At 35.1% G+C, this 18919-nt stretch overlaps 1 protein-coding gene and 1 non-coding gene across 5 annotated transcripts in view; both read left to right on the top strand.

Moving 5' to 3' along the window:
- The window catches only part of LOC123681126 (mushroom body large-type Kenyon cell-specific protein 1), a 143103-nt gene that overhangs the window by 51339 nt on the left and 72845 nt on the right, over positions 1-18919 (top strand). Inside the window, exon 1 of one of the 4 annotated variants that reach the window (XM_045619343.1) lies at positions 10742-10775. The exons of the other annotated variants lie outside the window; for them this stretch is intronic. Within the exon in view, the coding sequence (XP_045475299.1) occupies positions 10757-10775 (19 nt within the window). The 5' untranslated portion in view covers positions 10742-10756. Of the gene's footprint in view, positions 1-10741; positions 10776-18919 lie in introns of those variants that run through there. 4 annotated transcript variants of the gene reach the window in all.
- Trnal-aag lies at positions 6219-6300 on the top strand. The gene has a single exon. It is a non-coding gene; the product is annotated as a tRNA-Leu (tRNA).

Raw genomic sequence — 18919 nt, 5'->3', positions numbered from 1 at the left:
ACTTTTTGGCCATCGTGAAGCACCTTCTCGGTCGGCAATAGTGAAACTGGTGAAAAAACTTGAGTTGAGGCAAGTTAGTGATGGGAGTAATCGAAACCATGTTCGTCGCTCGAGAACAACTGAGATTATTGATGCTATAGCCCATAGTGTTGACGAAAAACTATTACGGTGAATGGATTGAGCTACCGAGCTATGGCGAATGATTTTTTTTATGGTCGGAATATATTGTTGACGGTGCTGCATGCCACACAAGCAACGTAACAATCTCAATTTTGCAAGAAAAATTTCTGGTGATCACATAAGTGAATCTTGTGCTTTAACAATTTCTTCTTTGGGGCCACGTGAAAAATAAAGTCTATACCAATGCTCCACAATCGATTCAAGACCTTGAATATGGAATTCCTGAAGTCATCGAGGACATACAGCCGCAAATGTACTAATTTATTATGGAGAATTTCATGGAAAGTAAATGGTACTGCAACCGTAGCCATGACGGGCATTTGGCTAACTCTTTCTTCTATACCTAATATCTAAATGAAATCTCTTAGTGGAAAATTATATATAGGTAATTCATTGTGATTTGCACCCACCTCATTGATTTATTCTCAAGAAATTCGACTATGTGTAGAATATTATGAATCAGAAAATATATACATCCTGATCAACAATCTTTTCTTCTCCTTCTAATAAGAAGTCATAATGGACACAATGCTTCTACGACATTTGCATCCTCCAGGTCTCTAGCTATAAAGCAATGTATATTGTATGCGCCTCTACAGCTCAGTAAAACATGATGCGCCATTTTTTCATCGTCAAATTTAATCAATATTTGGTGTAGTGTGAAAGGTCCGAGACGATTCAATATTTGGCTGTCTCATTTTAAATCAAATTAAAGGTTATTATTTAGTGCCATCATTCGTCATTGAATTATTAAATTAGTGAAAAATCAATTGTTTCGGCTTCGTGAATTTATTTAGCTGAAAACACTCGATATTCATTAAAGTTCGAATTTAAATATCTGACTCAAATTTGATTTTGGAAATTAAAGGTCGAACATAACGAGATAAAAGCCCGCTCCTCGTGTATTTCCGTTGAATTTCTATGCCATTTAGATTTCGTTATCCGATATGTTTTTACGTAGGTATGATTAATAAAACTCAAAATCACTTAACACTCTTTTAGTAATTTTCATTAAAAAAAAATCGCTACATGGTTTTGAATACCTATAATTGCTGACCTTGAGTAATTTTTTTTGCTCTTTCAAACTAAGAATCCCCTCATAAATATTGACTGCTTGTGTTGAATACCCACTCCCTTAATCTCCCCTAGTTATGAGGATTGTACCGATTTTATAATCGATCTAGGACATGAATTGTCCCCACTCCATTTGTCTATGGCCCAAATTTAGTTGGGTACGATCGAAGCCTGTCTAATTCTCCTTCCTTATCTCTCGGGTTACCATAACCGCCCTTCCGTTTTGTTCAGTGTTGCCAAGTATGGAGATTCTTAAGCCCCGTTTACGCGCTACAATATATTGGAGCGATCGAGTTGTTCCAGTATATCATTGTGTGTAAACGGGACATCGCAAAATCTGCTTTGAAAAAGAAACTTGTAGAAGTGAGGAATAAGCCTCCTTGAAGCCATTTCTGATACTGAAGTTCATTACAACTCTGGAATTGGAAGGCGAGCTGTAGATCACGTTAAGACGAGAATAGCTCTGATGGCGGGGGGCGCAATAATAATAATAATAATAATGATCTTTAGTCCGCAATAATGTCGAATATAATAAAGGGTGTTTTTTTTAGAACTATAGAACTTTAAATTGCAATGAAACAACGATGGATTATTTGATTGACATTAATTTTATTTATCCGCAAGATAATCTTGTGGCATTACATTTTAAATATGATTTCTGGCATATGACCGCCACGGCTGGCTCGGATGTAGTCCAACCTGGACGTCCAATTTTTGATGACTTTTTCCAACATTTGTGTCCGTATATCGGCAATAACACGGCGAATGTTGTCTTCCAAATGGTCAAGGGTTTGTGGCTTATCCGCATAGACCAATGACTTTACATAGCCCTACAGAAAGTAGTCTAGCGGTGTTGAATCACAAGATCTTGGAGGCCAATTCACAGGTCCAATACGTGAAATTAGGCGGTCACCAAACGTGTCTTTCAATAAATCGATTGTGGCACAAGCTGTGTGACATGTTGCGCCGTCTTGTTGGAACCACAGCTCCTGGACATCATGGTTGTTCAATTCAGGAATGAAAAAGTTAGTAATTATGGCTCTATACCGATCACCATTGACTGTAACGTTCTGGCCATCATCGTTTTTGAAGAAGTACGGACCAATGATTCCACCAGCCCTTAAAGCGCACCAAACAGTTAGTTTTTCTGGATGTAAAGGTGTTTCGACATACACTTGAGGATGAGCTTCACTCCAAATGCGGCAGTTTTGTTTGTTGACGTAGCCATTCAACCAGAAGTGCGCTTCATCGCTAATGGATAGTGCGCGATACGTATTCCGCACAGAACCATTGTTTTCGAAACGAAATTGCACTATTTGCAAGCGTTGTTCAGGCGTGAGTCTATTCATGATGAATTGCCAAATCAAACTGAGAATAAATCATTTGACAGCTGTTAAATCGGTCGCCATCTTGAACAGTAATGCCAACTTAAAGTTATATACCTCGAAAAAAACACCCTATACATAACAGACAATACAGTACATTTGATGGAATAGTGTCAACTAACAGAATTGTTAAATCCTCACTTCTTTGATGTAGTATTCATGAATGGAATAAGGTTCCATGTTAATGAGTATAATTCTCACATCATTTTTAAACTTATTGAGTGTTGTACTTTTTTTATATTATCTGGTAATTGGTTGAAAAAAATAGACCATTAGATTGCAGTTGAACGGCACCTCCCTAATCAAATGTAATCTAATCTAAAAAAGGATTCTCAAAATTGGAACTCCTTGAGGCTTACGATTCTTATAGCTAGTAAAGGTTTTTCCAATAAGAGGTTTCATTTTGAAATTGAAACCATTGTTCAATCTGTCATCTTTTGACATTTGACAAGTAAAAACTACGCCATTACTTAAGATGGAACGATACACGCTAAAATAAAACAACGCATTTAAATTGTTTGACGATGAATAGAAAAACCAATGATTGCACATCATCTACTCGGAATTCAAGAAAGACTTTTTCAAAGCCTGTAATCCGAATTCGTGTCGGTAAACCTCCGCTTTGACTATCCCAATAATTATTGTCAGATTCATTGATCCAATCTGGCGTACATTAATCATTCGCGATGTGCTCATTTCTCGAAAGCTTTCGCAATAACGCGACGTTGCCTCGCATCGCAAGATCTATCGGAATTCCATTTTCGGTGGAAGATAGAACAATGGAATTCCGAGATTTTCTACACGCATTCATCGGTTGTAATTTTCTGCCAATTTAGTTCGATTCAAGGCGATAGTTTCAGGTTATAAAATTTCAATTCCTAATTGTGTGCGAAGGACTGCTTTGGCAGATTGATTCGTAGGAAATGTGAGGAATATTATGATTGCGCTTGTCGTCTGATTACGTTGAATACAACGCAGGTCCGTATTTGTAGTGCTTGATCTACAAGAAATGGACGAATGGTGCTTTGAAATGTGGAATTTTAAATCAAAGGATTCTTCTTGAGGTTCTATTTTTTATTATAATAACATACTAGCTTGGCGACTGGTTGGTTCAGCATCATAATGTTTTCTTTCTTCAATGGACCATCAATCCTTATGAAGATATACTAACTGACAAAGAAAATGCAACACCCTGAAGGAGCGTTTAAATTTAATTTTTTTTGTTTGTAAAACAAAGGTAGTATAGCAAGGAGTGAATAATATAAATTTTGAGAAGAAAAACGAAGGGTTCACAATTTTTTTCAATAAATTATACACTCCCCAATACGTCTCGTCATTGATGCAACGAGATCTATCTATTTCTTCTTGAGGGATACTATCCCAGGCTATCTGCACTTCATGTTTCAGAGCTGTCAAAGTCCGTGAGGGCTGGGGTAAATTTCCAAGCCATCTACCAATGTTGTCCCGAACAGGCTCTATGGGCGAAAGATCGGGGGATCTGGGCGGCCACGGCAAAACATTCACATTGGTCGCTTCGATAAAGTTTAAACTAATTCTGGCAATATGAGGTCGGGCATTATCTTGCTGAAATATTCTATTCTCGAGCCGGTCTTCACTATTTCTCTAAGGTAACGCAGCACTGTCATGTTACCTCGAATAAAGACTAAAGGTGACCTACTTGCATGTGCAATTGCACCCATACCATAACACCTACTGTCCGGAGTACATGACGCTCAACATCAAACTGAGGTTCACGAGTTCACGTCTTTCTCCCCGACATCGTCTATTCCTTCTTCGGCCATCTTGTGCAGCCAAGGATAATCAAGATTCATCAGAAAAGACGACCTAATGCCATTCTACATTCCAATGTTGACGTTCTCTGCACCACTGAAATCGTTGCCGGCGATGCTAAACCGTCACGTAACACAAGATGGGGTCGATATTGCTGCAGTCCAAAAGAACTTCTTTGGCGTTAAACCGTTCGGACTGTTACAGGAACTGCGTCATCACTAAAAAAGGAACAATACACGCTTCACAACGCATTGAAACTTTCAAAATTCACTGCAAGAATGGTGTGAGTCGCTCAAGGACATTTCAATTAACACGAATACTGGAATACTCAAGCTGGTCCATCACCCAGCACCGTCGTGTCTTCGCTGATATGGATCAAAATGATCCGGATTTTCATCGGAAGATTATCTTCAGTGATGAGGCCCATTTTCGCCTTGGATGCTACGTTAATTTGCAGAATTGCTGCATTTGGTGCTCCAAAAATCAAAAAATGAATGTTGAAAGTCTCTCCATCCTCAATATGTCACCGTTTGGTGCTGTTTTTGGGCTGGTGATGTGATTGGACCTTACCTATTCTAAAATGAGGCTGGTGCAGCTGAGCTGTTACAATGTTTGCGCTACAGTGATATGTTTAATGATTTTTTTTTATGGACGGAATTGAAAGATATTGATGTGGACGACGTTTATTTTCAACAAGACGGCGTTACGAGTCTTACAAGAAACGAAACCATCGCAATTTTAAGAGAAAAGTTTCCTGGTGGTGTTATTTCTTGAAGAGGTGATCTCAGTTGCAACTGAGATCTTGTGATTTAAGATCTTTGGACTATTTTGTTCGGGCCATGTGAAATATAAAGTCTTTGTCAATAGTCCACAACCGATTCAAGACCTGGATGAAATTCGTGAAGTTATCGAGCATATACAGCCGCACATGTGCGAATTGATCATGAATTTCATGAAGAGGATATGGTACTGCATCCGTAGCCGTGTTGGACATTTAGGTGATATCGTTTTCCATCGTTAATTGCTTACCTACATCTTTACCATGAAACATCAATCAATTCATCTTAAAATATGCTTATTGTTTTTAACAAAATAAAACCTCTTATTGGAATCCCTGTGCATATACACTCAAAATTCCAACTTGGTCGGATCAGTTAACTCTATATTAGTTAACTCGGGGTTTTTGTTCCAATATGCTTCATGAATTTTTTAACTTCCATTGATAGGACCAACACAGAATATGAAAACGAAAATTATGTTTTTTTTTTCAATTTGCTAATATTTTCTATGGTTCTCATGACGAAAGCAACACCAAATTTTGCACGAAACTTGAAACTGTCACTGAAATATTGAGAATTTCTTTTTCGATATTTTTTCCAAATTTTCTCTGGGTTGGGTTACGCGAACACTATGAATTTTAGCATGAAGCTTGAAATTATTATTTTACATCTTAATTGAATTCCTAACCACTTTTGAAATTATCTTGAAAAGAAATTCACAACACACTTAGTCATTAGTTTTGCACGAACTTTACGGCAGCATTCGAGATCCAAAGCACCCTGAAAATATCAATTCTCTAGATTTTTCGTTGAAAAGTTTTGATTTTTAGACACCGATCGTAATAATAGCGCTCTGTTCATAGAAAGTAAAAAATAGATGGTATATATATTATAACTACACCTAATTTTTTCTCTAAAATGCAGTGAATTATTCGAACCTGAAAGTATCGACGTTGAGTGGAAGTTCATAATTTGTCAATTCTTATGCATACGCAAGGTTCTGACGCAAGGTAGCGTGGCCGAGCGGTCTAAGGCGCTGGTTTAAGGCACCAGTCTCTTCGGAGGCGTGGGTTCGAATCCCACCGCTGCCAACTAATTTTTTGATGTGACGTCATTACTCGAAAGTAATTCACCCTGTATATTAGATTATTATTTCAAAATACGGTAAATTAAAATCAAAAATCGACGTGTTTCAGGATTATTTCTTAAAATGGTCTGTTCATCCATACTTTACGGACAGAGTCTCAGAGGAAAGAAAAGATAGAGGTGCCTTACAGCTTTTGTTGACATCACTATAACATTATTGTTTACAAACACTTATAATGTACTGCGTTGCCATTCTGAGGAAGAAGTAAACTTTTCTCCGTTCTGTGGCATGGATGTTTTGCGAATATTCTTAGGATTTGGCAACACGGTTCTGTTGTTGTTATTGCACGTGACAACTAAAGGGACGTTGAGGGTTAACTGTTCATTTTAATTTCACGTTTGTAATCGGCGTTATTTTTTACAAGTTTGTGAATTTTAAGTTACATATTCCTAATTTTAATCATGGTAAAACCTCGACAAACATGTATAGTGTGTAAAACATCGGAAATGAAAACCTAACCTATCATAGATAAGTTCACGTTTTGAGTCCATAGGCGTAGAATATATCTCGTCTATGGCGTAGTATTTGTGAGATATCGAAAACTTAATTCAATGCTAACATTTGTAGGTTTCCTTCGAATTTAGCAAAATATGGTGCCACGCGTTAAGATTGCAAATGAACAATTTGCTGAAATATGCATATGTTTGTTCCAAACATTTCAGCACCGAAAACTTAATAAGAGGCAGTAAGAGAACCATTGACTACGCCACTGAAATGTTTACCGCCCCTCTAGTTGTCAATTTTGCAGGTTTGTTGTTGTCCTATCTCACTTTATCATCATACTGTTGCAATTGATTACAATGCAACGCTATTTACTTCTAAGGGCACTTCTTTCCTCTGAGGACAGAGTGTATATCACAATCTTATTATGAGCAGGCAAACCTTCTTGGAAAACTTCTTCAAAAGAAGAAAAATTGATGCAGGCGAATCTTCAAGTTTTTTTCGTTTGAATACAACCACTGACACTATCACTAATCAATCTCAAGAAAAGTCTGTAAATTCAAAAGACATCGGAAACGAATAACCAATTTTTTTTCTTTATCCCCCAAGGCGTATGTCTGGGTAGATACGCCATTGGTTGAAGATGCTAGCGTTGATTAAAATCCTTGGCCAATTTTGGGAAGATATTTCTGAAACTACCAAAATCCACCAATAGTATAAAATCTATTGGTGGAATGCGAGAAAACTACTAATAAAGTCACACTGGCGAATGCTTCAGTCTCTCGGCGCTCGAGGAATCCCCTTATATTTTTTATTATTATTATTATCAGCAAGATTTTTCTCGGACTGTTCTAAACTGAATTCGATCATTAAAGTTTGAAGAACAGATAGCGAAAATAATAAAAAAGCGAATTCTGCGTGTTATTCGTTAGGAACCATTTATCGATATTAATCGTCAGGCTCTTTCATCAAAATGTATCAATTAACTCGCACTTCAATATTTCCACAATTAATCGAGATCCCACTTCCGATTACAATGATGAGAAAGAATTGATGATACGGCGGGAAGCCTCAATAAGCCCTTAATGATGTTTGCTCGACATCCAAACAGTACGTAATTGCGCCGCTCTATCAAAATCCCATATCGGCCGTTATAATTGCCCGAAAATGACGAATGATGTAAACGTACTAATAAAATGACTTGATTTACAACGCCAAATGAAATGAAAGTCAAATGACGAATTATGATTATTCAATTTGTAAATTCGTATGCTCGTTGGTAATGCATCAATGGATATAAAGATGTGGCGCTTTACGGGCCAATGTTTATAATGGTATATAATTTCACCTGAATTTCACCCTCAATCATTTGCCTCATTTTCATGCGACCGAATATTACTGGTATTCGAATTGAAATGGTGTGGATGTTATGATATTCGGGAAAAAATTGGAAATTGAGTGCTTCGACACCTCGTAAAATGGTGTGAATTTATTGTTTTTGTCGAAATGCGGTAGGCGTTTATTCATTTTCGTTTCGTGTTATGTTCGATAGCTGATGTTTATTCGGATAATACTAAGTATAAGTTTATGTCTAGACAGGAGTAGGTACTTAATGAAGAATTCTCAATGGAATAAATGGTCGTAAAAATCGAAAGCTAATATCGAAGAACGATTTGAAATGTTTCCGTATTCTCCAATGTTCATTGTTACACATCTCAATATAAATTAGATGGTATTTTTATAACTATTTTTTATCAATGTCTTCCTTCTCTTCTTAACTAAGAGTTGACAATTTTTTCCATTTGCAAATTGAAAATATTTACTTTCGTCCATGTAGATTAGGGAGCCAACACACTTGCCAGAAAAGGAGCACAAACTCCTTTCATCGACCCGGAACTTTTCTGTGGTGTAGACAAATGCACGTACAAGAAAGAGTTTCAGGAAAAGGAGGTAACCGAAAGAGAAAAACTCTGGCGGAATCTTCCTGGTCTGGATCACTCCAAAAAGTTTGACTCTACAAGATCCAAGAAGTATCTGGATCTTAGTGAGAATATGCTACACCTCCTCACTGGATTATTCACAGGTTATTGCCGCCTTAGGAAACACCTCATGAGAATGGGTCTAACAGAAAATGACGAGTGCAGATTCTGTGGGGAAGAGCAGGAAACTCCGGATCACCTGGTGTCGGAATGCCTCGCCATTGCTAGCCAACGCAAAACCTGCTTTGGAACGAAACATATAGAAGTGAGGAATAAGCCTCCTTGAAGCCATCCCAGATATTCATCAGAACTCTGGAACTGGAAGGCGAGCTGTAGATCACGTTATGGAAAGAATAGCTCTGATGGGGGGCACAATAGACCATTAGATCGCAGTGAAACGTAACCTCCTTAATTAAATCTAAATCTAATCCATGAAGATTATTTTTCAAGGAAATAACGTGGAAACCCCTTAAAATTGGTGATGTCTGAGAAGGAATATATCTTATTTCTTTTTGAACTGAGCAATCACGTAGTGGTGTTCTTTCTCAACTGGACCAGCGAAGTTGGTTCATTAATGTGAACTTTAGACCACACTTCTAAAGGACCTAAGGCGTCAAATAAGCACTGTGAAGGCCAATGATTGTCACATCTCCTGGGTATCAATTTGCCTGGAAAAATATCACACGTGGCAGGACACATTGAACTGAATGATCATTTTTCCAATACTCTTTAATTGTATACGTATTTTCAACTACCTACCTATCAATTCGTATATCATTTTGGTGAAAGGTCAAATAAATCGGTTCGTATTCGTTGAACCCTTTGGACGCTCATTTTCAAAGCCTTCCTTTCAAAACAGTGTCTGTTATGAACAAATATCTCTCCTTTTTCGAGCGACGCGACACCGACTTCAGACATAACTTTGGATAACTTAAGAATTGATGTTTCTTGGAAACTATATTATAGAAGGAATCTTTCGACTCAATTTGTCGAATTGATTGAATGTTTTTACTACTGAACGAACACACAAAAGCGTTTGACAAGGGTCGATGATTTTCTGGAATTTTTCTTGACCGTGAACGAATATGTCTGTATCCAATTTCCACGTTGTCGTGGAGAATATGCAGAATATCTCGATTTGAATATTCTTTTGAATGCAAACCTGAAGTGTAAATTTGTTTCTCTGAAATATCTGCTGGTTACGTTTCCGAGAAGGTTGAATCTGAAAAACGAATGAAAATTATGTTGCCGTCATAAGCATTTCTCGGATCTCATCGCAAATCATTCAAATGTGAATATCGGTAGTTACAGTTGATAGATTGGCAAAAGATCGGAATATAAAATTAGGGACATTATCATAAAAAACTTGGAGGTAAGGGGAATTATTTTTCAACAGCCTTATTAAATGGATGCAGTTTTTTTTCACTTGGTGTTTCTTCGCTATCTGTCACTTAGTCATGTTCCATTTTGTTGGTTAATATTAGGATATTCTGCAATTTTCCCAATTATATGAAAATATCAGATGAGAAATCTGTTTTTTAATTTTCCATTGCGAAATTCGTCGAATCGTTGAAAGTGATAAACAAATTTTTGTTAAAACTAATTTATCAGAAACATGCATGTATTAGTAGTAACGTCTTTCAACAGAGTCAAAACAAAAAAGGTATTACAAGTGCAAAAAACATTGGTATTCTTCCACAGTTCCACAAGTTCACAAAATTTAAAAACGATCCACGAATAGGTGAGTTTTAAAACAACGACGAATAACATAAAATGAAAAAGAGTCAAAAGAAAATAAATTATACTATTAACCCCAATTGATGTTGTCCAGGTTCTTATTCTATTAGTTTCTTAACCTAAATACTTATTCCTATATACATATATACGTTTCTTAATTTTTTATGCCTTCTATGTTTTTAATTTCTAGAGATGGACTATTGAATGATTTCAGACATCTATACTAGCAGTTATTGCGTTGATATGTTTACGGACATCTTGGGTAATTATAATTCTTAGTGTGTTTGATTATTTTGACTCCCTAATATAACCTCAGCTGACTTTTTGAACGCTTTTGAAATTTCGTGTGGATAGCAGAATATAGAAAAAAAAACGGGATATTTCAGTGATCATAGATAGGACTAAGACGAATTCTTGCGTGTGGATGTTCTTGGTTATCTATGTCTGTTTCAATGAGAGAATTATCATCCGAAGCGTAAAATGTGTGGTTGAAAGTCATTTAACATTATTGATTCATCATCTATTGTTGAACGTGTGAAAATCATGAAAACTTATTACAAAAACTATGATTCTGTAGTAAGTACGTTTCGTGTATTACGGGCAGATTATGGTCGACATAATTGTTCATCTAAGAGAACAATTGGTAGAGCAGTGAATAAATTCGAAGTAACTGGATCTGTTACTGATGTCTTGAGGCCTATCCATTATCAAAATGCATGCTCGACCGAAAATATTGCTGCTGTGAGTGAAGAAAATCTAAATTTATCCGTTCCTTGACGCGCACAACATTTGGGCCTCTTTTACGTCACGCTATGATTTATTCTGCATCTGGATTTGCATCTCTGTCATTATTAGGGTTAGTTGACGTTGACTCAAGAACTAAAGCTAGCTGCACATGAATTGCGTAGAATATATGCTGATTGGGTGCCTGAACAAAAACATTTTAGCCTTAGAATTATGCTTATATTTTTGTTTATGCCAATAATCCTCAGACTATCGACGATCTGAAAACCAAGATCAAGTTATTGGTGAGATATTACCCGAAATGTTTCGCATAGCCAATGAAAATGAAACAATGTTTCATCCCTCTTTCCTAAGCCCTCTGTCATCACAATTGTTATCGTAATCAGGAATACCGAGAATCGGAAACATAGAGGTTGTTAATTATTAGGTTTACTTCATTTCTGATCAGTTTCCATAATACTTTCAGTGTTCAATTCCTAACCATCACTATTCACTAACTATTTTAATCCTATCCTAGAGATAAACTGTATTTGAAACTCTGTCAATACAAGTAGAGTTTTGGTGATAATGGTTGATAATCTGTTTTGGTCAGATGTCAAAGGACTCAGATAATAATACTCCTAAACACCTCTGAATTCAGCTCAAATCCTCTATGTTAGTTATACTCATTATCTTGTTATTCGTATTTAGTTATTGGAATACCGCATTATATGAGAGCGAAAACAAGTAACAACTGGTTCTACCATGAAATATCACGTTGCTCATTAGAGCAACAGAATTCATTGGTACATCAACTAATGATTTTACTGTAGAGGCCTGAAAAATCGTGTCTGCAATTTGTTTTTATTGGAGAGTAAGCAGTAGGTTGAACGTATATTAATACGTTCAACCTCCTGCTCTCCAATAAATACAATTAGCAGACCCTTATTAATAAAGATCGAATTATACGAAAAATATATCAAATAAAACTTCATAAGAGTAGAATAATCGAACGAAAATTGCGTTAATGAAAAGTGTAGAGAGTGGCATTAGAAACAAAAATTATTTATTGAGTTCAAAATAAAACTATATGTCGAAGCTTATCAGTTAGGGTGAATCTTTGACTTTTTCCTTGTCAAAAGGAAAACTAATTTCTCCTGCCATTTTTCATAGGGATTCACGGTTTGGCTCAACTTTCAAGCTACTTGGCTTGAGCTTGACTTGATTTCAAGTCAAGTGGTATGTTTTCAATCCCAAGTCAAGTATTTATTTATCTTGAATCATATCAAGCTACTTGATTTTTAGCAGTTTTATCGTGTATTGTGTCACATCAATAAAAACAATTATGAAATGAGAAGGAATCTTGCAAGAAACACTTTAATTTATTAAACTTATTATATAAAAGAATCGAAAATATCAACTGTTTTGAAATAGAAACATAAATTTAATCACTATGAATCATAACAAACAAATAATAGTAAAAAATAAAGTTTCTTAATATTGAGAAACCACCAGGCTTTGTTTAATTTCATAATTTTCCATCCAGGATCCTAGACACATGAGCCATCTTATAAATTTGTCGCCTAACTTATTGCGGGTTTTTGTAACTGTAAGATCAGCTCTGGAAAATTCTTTCAACTGGAGCTGAAGATGCTGGCGTTGATAAAAAAATCCTTGGCTATTTTGGCCAAGTTTGGTAAGATACTTCTTAAACTACCAATAGACTCCATAGAAATGTGAGAAAACTACTAATAAAGTCACACTGGCAAATGCTTCAGTCTCTCGGCGCTCGAGGAATCCCCTTATTTAGTCTGAGCGCGCACGAGATTGCAGAAATATATGCCGTGCGACGCGTGCATATCAAGCTCAAGTCATATCAACTAGCTTGATATCAAGTCAAGCAAAAATATCTAAAATCAAGTAAAACTCAAGTATGTAATTTTTCACGAGCTTGATTCTCAAATGAATCTCTAATTTTTCCGATTCAGCCTGGAGGTTCAGCCGTTTCAAATTTTCCTAATGAAATATGTCACCCCTGGAAACTGCACACAGAAGTTTTTCCAAGCTCCTATACTAAAAGAAAAACAACATGACTAAAATAAAAACAGCATGAACCCACTTTTTCCATTTCATTTGCTGAACTAAATAGTGAGTTATTGAAATTTCGTTGGCGATACATATTGAATATTTTTCTCTCAATTTCTATTTAATTTTCGATAATAATGAATTCAGCATGCAACCACCCATATTAGCTCTAATATTCATGTTCAATAATTAATTATCGTTGTTTATTTCGTTTCGTACAAAAGTTACCCATTTATATATTCATATGAAATAATAGTTGATAGTCATCTGTTAACGTTCAAAATTCGGAAGTTGCCAAGTTTACAAGCACAGATACACAGAACACCCTTACCTATCATTCCAAATTAAAAATTCTTCGCTTCAGTTATGGAATCTCAAACGTGACAACGTAGCAAATATTAATATCTGTGGATCTTTTTAACAGAGTTGCATTCAGCCAAAGTACCCAATTTTTTGGAGTTTGCAAATAATTATGTTTCTTCAAGAATGAATTACTCGAAAACGGTGCATTATACTAGAAAATAGAAAAAATACTGTAATTTTTTAAGATGGTCTCATATTCATTAATGAGCGTCAACTTACTGATAAGAGTTGGTTTCTTCGAATTTCTGGTGTTTTTATGAAATGTAATAGCCATAATGAAGCTACTATGAAAGAATTTATATGGATACTGCGCGTATAGCTGAATCAAAAAAAAATTGTAGAAGAATAAAGTATTTCTTTTGACCTCAGAAATCTTAAATTGAAATATATATGTACTAGTCATAGGTGTCAGTAAAGTATAGAACAAATTCATTTTTAGCTAAACAGATCATTTTAAGAAATTATCCTGAAACATGTCGATTTTTATTTCAATTTACCGTAGTTTGAAATAATAATCTAATATACAGGGTGAATTACTTTCGAGTAATGACGTCACCGTCATTTTTTTTAATGTAACACCCCCATTTTGTCTCAATTTTCGGATTATTCTAGCTGAGCTGATTCCAAAAATGTATCACATGTTGATTCCAATTGGTACAGGGTGGACAAAAATACAATTGTTTTGTGTGTATAACGCGTAACATTTTTTATTAGTTAAATTAACAATATTATCAAAAATACTTATTGTCTAGCGGCAATAAACAAATAATGACATTTCACAAAAAAATAGACGACTATGTTTGTTTTTTAAATTGATAAGAAATAATTTCTTTCATATTCTGTCTGCTAGACCACAAGTACCAAACATGTTTGGAAACAGCTCATTTTTATTAATCTAAAAATGTAACAAACTACTGGGTGTTAAATTCAAACCAATTGCCGCTAGAAAATAAGTATTTTTGACAATATTGTTAATTTAACTAATAAAGAATGTTACGCATTACTTTATGAGCACACACAAAATATTGTATTATTGTCCACCCTGTACCAATTGGAATCAACATGTGATACATTTTTGGAATCAGCTCAGCTAGAGTTATCCAAAACTTGAGACAAAATGGGGGTGTTCTATTTAAAAAAATGACGGTGACTTCATTACTCGAAGTAGTTCACCCTGTATATTAGATTATTATTTTAAAATATGGTAAATTAAAATGAAAAATCGATTATTTCTTAAAATGGTCTGTCCAGCTAAAAATGAATTTGTTCCATACTTAACGGACACAGAATATATGACCATCACCTAAATAAGACATGAAAAAAATCGAATATCTCGAGAAGTGAATACATTTGTCAGAATTTTTCATGATTATAGTGTCTTGCATTACTCAATAACAACATTTAAGGACGAAATAGAATACGAGAATACACCAAACCCAATTTCGGAGAGTCGGCTAGCATGAAATTCGCATTCTGATATTGGCTTTGATATGCAACATCCTGTGAATAATTCGTGAACAGTATGCACCTAAATAAGTGCGTCGTCCATTATGCATTCAGATCGTCCGACGGCCGTCTGATCTTGAAATATGGCATTTTGTGACGTCCCAGTTAAAAATCGATACGAAACGCAGTTGACTGTTTTGTCTACTCGAAATAGGCTGTTTTATATCGACCGGCGAAGGATGCAGGTCAAAGTTGAAGAAAATGCAAATGTGACGCATACTGGCGAAGCCTTCCTTCTTCTCTGTCTCGTACAGGGGCGGATCTAGAACACACACAGCTATAAGCATTTCTTTCATCGTGTAAATAAACGATAGGGTACAATATAGGGTGTATAGGAATAGATGTGACAAAATTTAGGTAGGATTTCTTGTCAAAAAATAGGGTGGGTCTTTCATATAAACTTTTTTTTGAGACTCCCCTGCTCATAGATCCCTACAGATGGCGCCCAAAAAGTAGTTTTTAATTTTTTTCTTAAAAACTAAGAAATTCACAGAAATGAAATCAATCTGACATTTTACGCGGGTAAGAAGGCATTCAAAAAAATTTTTGGTGGTGTTCGTCTTTGATTCCAAGAGGTAGAAAAAGCCACCCCTCAATCTTGTTTCGCAATAACTATATTCATATTTTACAATAAGAAAATTTTGGATAGACTGATCAATTCTTAACGAATTAGGTCTCTTGTAATTTTTTGCTAAAATTTACGGTTTTTGAAAAAAAAAGTTATCAACAGATAGTACGCCTGAGTTTTGGAGGGTGGAATTATTTTCGACCTTAAATTTATCTAATAGGCGGATGTCAAAACGATATTTTTATCGAGAACTGGTACAAATATAAAATATATGTAACAAAAAATAAATTATGAACTTTTCACAAATTCAAAACTACTTTTCAGGCACCATCTTTGAGGGGATGTAAATAAGCAGAGGGGGTATCAAAAAAAAAAAAAAAAACAGTTCATATGAACGACTCAACCTATTTTTTGACAAGGAATCGCCCCCTAAACTTTTTCGCAACTACATCCTGTATAATACCCTATCGGCCATATAACTTTTCAACTTCTAATTGAGATGAATCACATTATTCAATTCGAGAATAAATAACTTCAAGATATGAATATAAAAATCCAAAATCGTTAGCACAATCTAATTGCGAATAAACACATTCAAATTCAATTTCATATAGAGAAATGACATTTACGTTTATATTCAATAGAATGGAAGAATTGTCAAAGAATATAGGTACCAGTCTCTCCAATGTAACCTGGCATATTTATATTATAAAGCATTCATAAATTATCTTACCGATATCTTTATTATTTGAATATTCTTTCGAAGTATCAAATTGAAGTGTGAGTATCTCAGAGTTATAGACATATATTGAGCGTAATTATGTCATTTGCAGTAAGCAAATTTTCTCCCCAACATGAAGCGCGCGGAAATAAAAACATATCAGTAATACGATTTCGCTCAATTCGCGAGAACACTTCTTATAACCTAAACCCATTGTGAATTAATAACGTTTCATATTAACTCAAAATATATTGAAATAAATACCTAAATATATCAGAAATTCAGAAAACAAACTTCGAGAGCGCCAAATGACGTGAAACAACCGATGACACTAGGGGAGCAAAAGTTGCCAAACCTCAGATTTCAGCTGGTAGCTACAGAAAATAATAAATATTCTGCTTATCATAAATTCGGATTTATAGATTTAGAAATATCGGATTCCAAATATTGAAATTTGCATATTTAATCGGGAATCACTCAAATAAATATATTTCATTCAATATAATCTACATTCATAACGATTTAGTAAAATTGTGCATTTGAAAATATATCACAATCCGACAACGTATTCTAACCATGTAAGGGAACAAAAATTGCGTATATTTCCTCTATCTATGTATGTTTATTACTCTATGGTAGGTACTTAAATGACATTACTCAATATGAAATTATTTGTCCAAATTTTAATTTGTTTATTTCCAGTTTGTTCGTGCTAACCATTTCTGAAATTGTTTATTTCCATTGTGAATGTGTTTATTCCGAGGTTTATCCCTTTTTTATTTTGATTGTACTTACCATTTTGAAGTTATTTATTCTCATTTTGAAATTGAAATTTTAAATGAATGTGCTTATTCTCAATTTGAGGTTTAAAAGGTATAAATTGAAGATAATAGTTGAATTCAAGAGTAAAAGGGTTCCAAATTTTTCGAGTTCATAGTAGACATAACGAGAAGGGCTCTTCTGGTTAGGCACGAGTTTTTGCACGAGCTGTATTTTAAAGCCACGTAGTCGGAGGATAAAGGCCAACAAGTTGAGAACAGTGACGTATCGACATTTCTATTAGTGTGAAAACGATCAATAACTGCACAAGTTGCTTGCTGATTATTTTCTTCAGATCTTCATTAACTGCCATAACCGATTGTATTGTTTTTGAAAAAGTGTTGGTGGTGATTTAGAAAATATATATTATTATTATTCATTTGTATTAAGTTTCCATCTTTATCGAAAAATGATATTATCATCCACAGTTTTATCGAATCAAAAATATGTATTTTTTGTTTGATTAGCTCTCCTTGAATGATTGATTTGTGCTACATTATTGCATCCAAATATTCTTCCCCACATAAATTATTGTTTAACGATGCGAGAAGAAAGGTTAGGAGAATCGTTATGATCACTGACGTGTTATTATGTTTTTTCCATCAATTTCAACTTTCTCCAACCCTTGCAAATTGTTTACAAATTCGTATGGCGTACTAACACTCGATTCTGGGATTAGTGTTTCCTCTTTGCGAAGAATCTTCAGCTTTCTCGATAGCTCAGTGGCTAGAGCTTCGAACTACTTGTTCGGAGGTTGCGGGTTCGAGTCCCTCTCGGGAAGGTACTTATTCCAGAATTGAAAAATTTTCTGAATGCCGTGAAATTAATTTAATAAAATAATTGTTTTTTTCATCTAATCTCAGATGATCATCATTGATAACTTTTGAATTGGGAGTTCCTCCAATCCAACCGCAAAAGGCAAACCTACCTTGCTGTAGATTAAACTAATTAAGAAACGTAAAAATTAATTCCTTTCCAAACAATTTGCGGTCTGTTTGAAGTATGATTCAGCGCACTTCCATAGTGCAAATTTGATGAAAACTTCTGAGTTTGGACGTGGGCACCATTCACGTTAATTATTTCTGATTGGCAACGATTGCTGGAAATTATTTCATGAATTTTGAGGTTATGATGTCATCGGCAATTTTGCACGCCAATTTCTGTGCATTTCAAATTTTGTCGTGCATTTCGGATTCCCGAACTGTTTGATAATTACTTCATGAAATTCCGTACCATTCTCAACGTGTTTCTGGGAAAATTAAATCAGATGTATTATGTTCGATGAAAACACTAAAAAAATGGAATATTTAGACTTCGGTAAGACTATTTTTTCCAAGAAATCATTACTCATCTGATGCCTCACTCATAGGCATAATTAATAATAGATTTCAATGCTTTTAATCCAGGGGCGGATCCAGGGGGGGGGCCATGGGGGCCATGGCCCCCCCCTCGCGGACCTTATAACTATAAAAGTGTATCCTGAATTCCCGAAAAATATGCACTCATTAAGTTTTAAATTTTTTTTTTCCAATAGATATCTTTAGTTATCTGTATTACGCGTTTAATAAGTCCGATCGGGTTCCACAACATGGCGTTAGAAAGATGAGATTTTGTACTACAT

This window comes from Harmonia axyridis, chromosome 5 (genome assembly GCF_914767665.1).
Source record: "Harmonia axyridis chromosome 5, icHarAxyr1.1, whole genome shotgun sequence".
NCBI lineage: Eukaryota > Metazoa > Arthropoda > Insecta > Coleoptera > Coccinellidae > Harmonia > Harmonia axyridis.
Note: the sequence above shows the minus strand (reverse complement) of the source record. Positions and strands in the feature narration are given on the sequence as shown.